The sequence below is a fragment of the Adiantum capillus-veneris genome, chromosome 5 (assembly GCF_014529385.1).
Source record: "Adiantum capillus-veneris isolate H3 chromosome 5, ASM1452938v2, whole genome shotgun sequence".
Taxonomy (NCBI): domain Eukaryota; kingdom Viridiplantae; phylum Streptophyta; class Polypodiopsida; order Polypodiales; family Pteridaceae; genus Adiantum; species Adiantum capillus-veneris.
In genome coordinates this window covers 93,432,002-93,439,311 of record NC_140935.1, presented here as the reverse complement: position 1 = coordinate 93,439,311, position 7,310 = coordinate 93,432,002, and the positions used below count along the sequence as shown (strand labels likewise).

The window sequence follows — 7,310 nt, the reverse complement described above, 5'->3', positions numbered from 1 at the left end:
TGACAATGAAGTTCCATCTTATAGTGTTTCAAACAAAACTATTCACCAATGAGCATATATAGGCACCTGTGTCTAAAAATAATGAACTATTTCATCTTATGTGCCCACAATACCATTTCAAATTCTAGTTCTATCATCTTCAACTCAGGGAGAGCCAATTTTCCTATGAATAGTTGCTAAAGAATTTTATCACTATAGAAATTTGAGAAGCTAACGAGGGGTATTTTGGGAATTTTGGAGTAATTGAAGGGTATTTTGGGAATTTGTGGTCAAATATACTAAGAATGTGAGACTTGAGAGGTATTTGGGGAATTTCCACAAATGACGGGTATTTTTGTTATTTTCCCAAAACTGATCTACCCCAAAATCGATTTCATCAAAATGGACCTGCCTCCCACATCTCATTTCTTGAAGAACAATGAGACTTAAGGTAGAGGAGCCATAATAGACACATGTAGTCAAAAAGTAAAGATTTTGAGGGGTATTTTGCAAATCTAGTCAATATTGTAAGGTGAAAAGTGCCGCAGATTTGCCACAACAGCACACACATATTGAGCATTACAACATGATATTTTAAAAACTTACCTTTTTTGAAAAATCCCCTTTTTGAGGTTTCTTAGGCATTAGAGACTCAACGCCCAACTAAGCACAAAAGGAACATAAGAAAAATTCGGGGCATATTCAAATATTTCACTAAATTAAGGAAGGATACGTTCCCGGAGCATCTCACACAACGGGCAACTTTACATGGGCAAAATATGACCTCGGTTCAAAAAGGACAGCACAAAAATATTTGACCACCATAGACTCACACCGTTAAGGTCTGAATATGCCCCTGAACCAATAACTCCTCTCATTTTGTTTGCTACCTCAACTCGTGCACGGCTCCGCTACCTAGGCAATGCAATGACCATTCATAACTATATCCCTTACCCAATTGTGAAGCATTAATCTGGAATAAGAAAAAGGAGCTCTTTTGGTTATGCTTGCCCCAGAGATCCTTCACATAGGATAGGGAAGCGGCTGGTAGATCGCTGTTCAGAGCCTATGAAAGGGCCCGATCAGCATCTGTCTCTGTCTACTTTCGATCGCATCAGGAAAGAATGGGTATCATGGTTTTAGAATCAATCTGACCTGATCAATCCAATCCACTAAAGCTGACTTGGTGCAAACACGTGCCGAATGGCCATCTTAGCCAGGCGGGACTGAGCTTCCGTGAGTGTGCAGCCCTCTGCTTTCATGCCCAACATCTGATCTGATTTTGCTTTTAACATTTAAGACCATGCGAGGAAGAGTCTGGGGATAAAGAAAGCATAGAAGAGAGCTTAAAGCATCTGCACAAGGTACAAGAATCGAAACACCAGCAACTGCTGACATTTGGCAAAATGACCCACAAAAAAGGACAAAAAAAAATTCTTGTACACTTTTGTTGTACATATTGACAAATGCTCCGCATTGAGCACCGATCCCCTGAAGAAACCAATCTTGTTTCCATCAGGGTAAGGCAACACAACCCAAACAGCAGCATCAGCTCAACACAACCATAAGCATGCCCGGTTGTTGCTCTGTGAAAGGAAGACGCTCATCCTCTGCCAAGAATTTCTCTACTGCAACTGGTAGTCTGGCAGGCGTCCTAGATCCTTTTGTGTGATGCCCAGTACCAACACAAATGAGGACTTGCACCCGCTGGTGGCTAGACCGCGCCATTGCACGAAGCCCTGCAAGCTCGCGTTTGAGAAGGGGAATGGCTTCGCTCACATGCAAACCATGTAAATCCAAGAGCTGCGACTGCCCATTCTGCAAGCTTCTAGTGGACATATTTCTGCAACAAGAGACAGACAACATGCAAATATTTAAAGAAGTTTTGAGACCCTCTTTAACAGATACTATTTAACACCCTCTCCCCCGGCAGAAAAAGAAAAAAAGGGACAGAAGAGAAAAGAACAAGGTGAGATTTGAAGACGGCCTTCTAAAAAGGAAATGAAAATGTGAGGGAAATAAGCACGAAAGATATACAATCATCATATTTTGATCCTATAAAAACACGAATAATAATGAACAAAAGACGAGCAAATTGCATCGAGAGAAATAAAACTGAAAGGCGGGCCCACAAGAAAACCTTACTAAAAGATCAGACGACCTTTAGCAAAGGGATACTGAGAACTTTCTGAAGCCAGAAATGAAATCAAAATGTGAGGGAAATAAACACGAAACATATACACTGATAATCTTTTGACTTCAATAAAAACACAGATAAGTAACAAGCAAATCTTGTAAGCTAATTATGATATTTTGTACAAAACAGAGAAGCCTTTATCAGTTGAATTAAGAAAAGAAATATAGAGAAATTGGATGCAACAACAAACACTTACCTTTGTTGGAAGATAGTCTCTCCAGCTTTGTTATGTGCATCTTTCATAAGACCATTGTGCACCTGGCCCTTTGCAGCCAATTCGCGGGCCAGAGCTTTGTTTCCAGATAAATAGGCTTGCCTTGCCTGATTAACACTATTTGTTAGCAAAAATAATAAAACAGAAAAATCGGTATCTGTTTCCGAATTCAAACAATAGTCTTGACCTGTTCAAAATAAGTATTGCGCACTCGAGCATGATCGCGGGCCTCCTCCCGAAGGTCTGCATACATGTTGGCTGCATTCAAATTGACAAACCCAAAATTAGAGAGCATATAAATAGTCACCAACAAAACAGGGGAAAACTGAGAAAATGTTCGACACCATTCAGCAAAATAATATACCCTCATAGGGTCTGAACTTACAAATGATAAGAGAGGCTAAAACACTCAGGAAAAAACAAAAGCAAGAGATACACAAGAAAACATATTTAAGATCACTTTATTTGTTACCAAACAAAACTACATAAAAACTAACCATCATTCACCTAAAAATGCTTTTAGTAAAGGCATAAGCAAAACAAGTTAAAGAAGCTTACTAGACTAACACTTTGGAACAAGTACTCAACTTAAAACACAAAACAAGGAAAGAACATCAGAAAGACTTAATCCTAGAATTCAGACTCCACACATCAACTTCTTAAAGAACAAAATCCTTAAACCCAAAGTAAGCTAAAGACTAGAATTGAATACTGCTACATACCTACCTAGAAAAGGTAAAAAATCCTTAAATCCTAAAGTACGGTAAAGACTAGAATTGAACACTACTACATACCTATCTAGAAGAGGCAAAACATAGCCAAACTAGTACAAATTTGAAAACTTGAAAATATACGACCTTAACTTCGCTGCTTGTCCAAACAGGAAGAATCAGAATATCACCTTTATCGTGCATAAGCCTGGACGACAGCTATGACATCCCTACTCACATCATCAGTGCCCAAGAGTAGGTGTAGTTTTGTATAGAGTTCATTCATAATAATACTACCCACTTCCCGCTACAATCAGTAAAATCACTCCCAAGGGGGGAAGACGCCGTTGCCCAATGAAAGGAATAAAATGTAAACCACCACAAGATCCAGTAAACTTACCTACAGCTTCCCCTGTCTCGAGCCATACAGGTGCAGACTGGCGTACTCTAGAAGGAACACTCCCACCAAGCTTTTCTCCACCTTTGACAGGATAGTCCCCAGTATGTGATAGTCGATCTGAGCGCAAACGTTCCCACTGGGCAGAAGGATTTATAGCAGCATTTTTACGGACAGCAGCTGCAAAATCCGTCACAGCAGCACCCCTAAAACCTCCACCAGATCCATACGGTCGGCTAGTAAACAGGTCTTCCACGCCGATGCCTCTTTGTGATCTCAATCCCTGTTGGGCGTTCATGTCCCCTTCAGCAGAAGATAACACACCATCAGCAAGAGCTGGAAACTCCCCCAAATTTATGTTCTGTGTAGCTGGCTGGAGCTGCGGTTGTGACTGCAAGTGCCTTCCTGGCACTGAATCATCTTGCAGCTGCAAATTACCAAAGGGCTGTGTTTCATGACTACTTCGTAACTACATGCATCCTGGTGGTGAAAAGAGAGTATTGATGTGTGCAACATACCACAGCAAATGACAGAAACCACAACATTAGTTGGTGCTATTTATAAAGGGACGCGTACACCAAAAAACAAGACATGCACAAGATAAAAACGATCCTCATGCGATTAAATTCTCCTCTAAGATAGACATAGAGTGATAGCTCTATATGAATTTAGACCCAAGCCTTACCCCATTGATGTTGAGGACGTAAATGTGCATGCATATGCCAAAAAAAGAGACCAGACAGTAAAATCATTGACATCATAATTCAAATTGCAACTTCAAGGCATGCTTGCCACCAATTTACTCAGACAACCAAACAGGTTGACAAAATCATGAGAACAATAATTGGTAAGTTTGATACACCCTCACACAAACATGAAGCTCGTGAAAAAATTTGCAACAAAGGAGAAAAACTTGAGCAGGATAATTTGAAGTCGCAGTACATGAGCATACTCATAATTTAGCATGTGAAAGTGCTTATGGGCATACCTCTAGCTGAGTAAGCATCTCAAAAGTAATAAAAAGATCCCCATTATTGGCCGCCAGAATATCTGCCAGGCTTTGGGCTGCAAAGCCAGGAAAGTGCATCACGAGTATATCAAGAGAATCTGACCCGTCACCAGTGTGTAATTGGGAAACGTCGCTTGCAGTAGGGCTACTTTCTTCTGAATAATGATGCTGCCAAGCTAATCTGAACAGCGTAAGAACACAATCAGTGTGTTGAAACACAAGCAAAAGCCAGGTTGTGCATAAGCATTTGTGTTCATTTATATACAAGCCCATCTAGAAAAATAATTCAAGGGAGAGAACAAAATTTGCAAAGATTAGTCCACCTTGTGAAACAAACCGAAGGAGAAAGTAGCATATATCGCTAGTTAGACCTTTACTGTATCTCACATGTGCATGCTTGATGTCTAGGATCTACATACACGTGTCAACATCAATGCATATTGACTTAGGCATAATCACACTTTCAACCAACCAAAGCTGCAGTCTGCCTGTTTTCTACAATCTAATTTCAAAACATAAAATCTGAAATAAATACACACAGCTTGAAAGGCCTGCTTACCTATCGTCATTCTCCCCTAAGTCGACGCTGAAATCAGGAATGATGTCATCAGGAAGCTGGTCTTTCCAGTATTGCCGACGTTCATCATCTGAGTCTGTTCTATTTAATGCTTTGGATTGACTGCCTTGCTTACTACTACCTAAAGGTGGAGCTTCAGTTGGCGATGTTGATGATGATGTCGTTACTGTTGCTGCTGCTGCAGCTGTTGCTGCAGCAGTAGACTTCAAAGCCGCTGGAATAAATTCTGCCGCATTTGGATTAAGCTTCAACCGTCCAATGCCTGACACCATTTTCTCCATGATTGCAACGAGTAAGAGTCATAGAAAACAATCAAAGATTTCCAAACTCGACCTGCAATTCATTACCGAGATATTTAGAAAAAAGAACCCAAACCTCAAAGTAAATATAACGGCAGCAGACAAGCTATACTTATGATCAATCCAGTACTCAAATCAAAGCCCTGTAAAGCTATGTGATGGCCTGATAATCAGATGCATTTTTATCAACCTATCCATGAAAGCCTCCCCAATGCACAAGAGGGACATTATACTTCAGAATAGCTCTTTTAGAAGGCAAATCGTATAACTAGGAAAAATTGAAATAAAACTTGTATGTATGTTCATAATCATATAATCATATGTTCGCCTGCACATAAATTGTCAAATGTACGGTGCATGCATATAAGATTAACCCATGGTTTTCACACAGCCAAGGCCCATAACCAAGCCCCTGTGCATGGTTAAATGTGAGTTATCAACTTCTATGTTTTGACATTCGGGCTAATCTAGAAAACTACAAATTACAGAGTGTGAGCTTGGACTAGAGTGCCAGTGCACACGCCCGAAGTGATTAACTGCAACAAACAATGGGTAGCCATGAAATTTAGGCAAGAAGGGCAGAGAAAGCACAAAGTTCTCTGAAGTAAGATCTCTTATCACCGCCAACTCCTCACTTATCTCATCAGTCGAGGGTCAATTGGAAATGAATGCAGGAAAAAACAGGAGCAAAGGCAATGCTCAGAATTTAGCTGAATTGGTGTAAGAGCCGAGAGTTAAAAATCCTTACCTCCAAAGACAGAGAAGCGCCCAATTTCTGAGGAACGACAGGAATAGCGCAGAAATGTAACGCTTTGAAGTTCAGATCTCGGAAGAGATACCGCCACTTCTGCAATTCTCAGCAATTCTATAAAAAAGAGGAGTCGTAGACGAGAGAAAGAATCAGCGATTGACCTTGCAATTTGCGGTAAAAAGGAGCAGCAGACTCGAATGGAGAGAGAGAGAGAGAGAGAGAGAGAGAGAGATCATACCTGATAACTGTCGCCCAGAGGAGAGAGCGCGCGCAGGAGGGGGGAGCGCCCACAAAAGCAAAACACACATACACCTCTCTTCTGCCCCTTATTTAGTCATCACCCATCATCATCGTAATGGTGGTAAAATGGAGTGTTTTTAACGAAATGAAATTCAATGGAATGACACGACATGGCACAATTGAAAGTAGCTATCCTCCTGAATTAAATCCTCTTTGTTTCCTCCCAAAACAGAGAACTTTGACCCTAGAATAGCTCCTGCCAAGCCGGGTTTCTTTCATCTCACAAGTCAATTAAGCATTAGTGGCCATCAAAGTGCAAAAAGAGAGCGACGGCGATCTCGACACTGAGTTTTCTACGCTAGGTTCGTCTGACGCGAATCAGTCACACCTCTTCTTTATGGTTTACCCCCTCCCATATTTTCTTCTGAGCGCACTCTCCTTTCTCCCTAGGGGGGGACACCTTGCCCTTGATGGCTCTGCATGAGGCCTTGGTGAATGGGCTCACCCCGCAGCTCTGCAAAACAGTTATGGCGCGACAATGGCTCCCTCCCAACTGGGCTCTCCACCACAACAAGCAATTTTGATGAATCAAAGTCCTCCTGCGAGTGTCCCCATGTCACAAATGTCTGCTACACAAACCCAGCTTTTACACAGAGTGGGCAATGTCCAGCAAGAAATGATGCAGGTCAGTGGTCATCCCCCCCAAATGTTTCAAATACAGCAGAATGTTCCTGCATTTGGCCACATGCCTCTTTCTTATGCTGAGGCTATCAAAAACCCCATAGAAAGGGGCTTCAATCCTATGTACAGACCTGTTCAGCAGGGGAACATTGACACAGGCCGTTTTCTCAATCTCCTTTTTGCTCCTAGCTTGAATATGGATTTTGACAGTAATCAGATGCCCACTATAGTACATCAAAATCTTTGGGGTCCTGCG

The 7,310-nt window shown here is 41.4% G+C and overlaps 1 protein-coding gene across 1 annotated transcript; it reads right to left on the bottom strand.

The window, feature by feature from the left end:
- Window positions 1-1,303: 1,303 nt before the first annotated feature.
- On the bottom strand, window positions 1,304-6,529 carry LOC147457747 (polyadenylate-binding protein-interacting protein 7-like). Its single transcript, XM_086512568.1, has 9 exons — window positions 6,372-6,529; window positions 6,131-6,247; window positions 5,351-5,416; window positions 5,066-5,273; window positions 4,486-4,687; window positions 3,501-3,924; window positions 2,578-2,648; window positions 2,373-2,497; window positions 1,304-1,822 (listed from the first exon to the last, which is right to left on the bottom strand). Exons 1-9 carry the CDS (start codon window positions 6,439-6,441, stop codon window positions 1,528-1,530), a joined length of 1,578 nt encoding a protein of 525 aa, XP_086368694.1. The 5' UTR covers window positions 6,442-6,529; the 3' UTR covers window positions 1,304-1,527.
- Window positions 6,530-7,310: the final 781 nt, after the last annotated feature.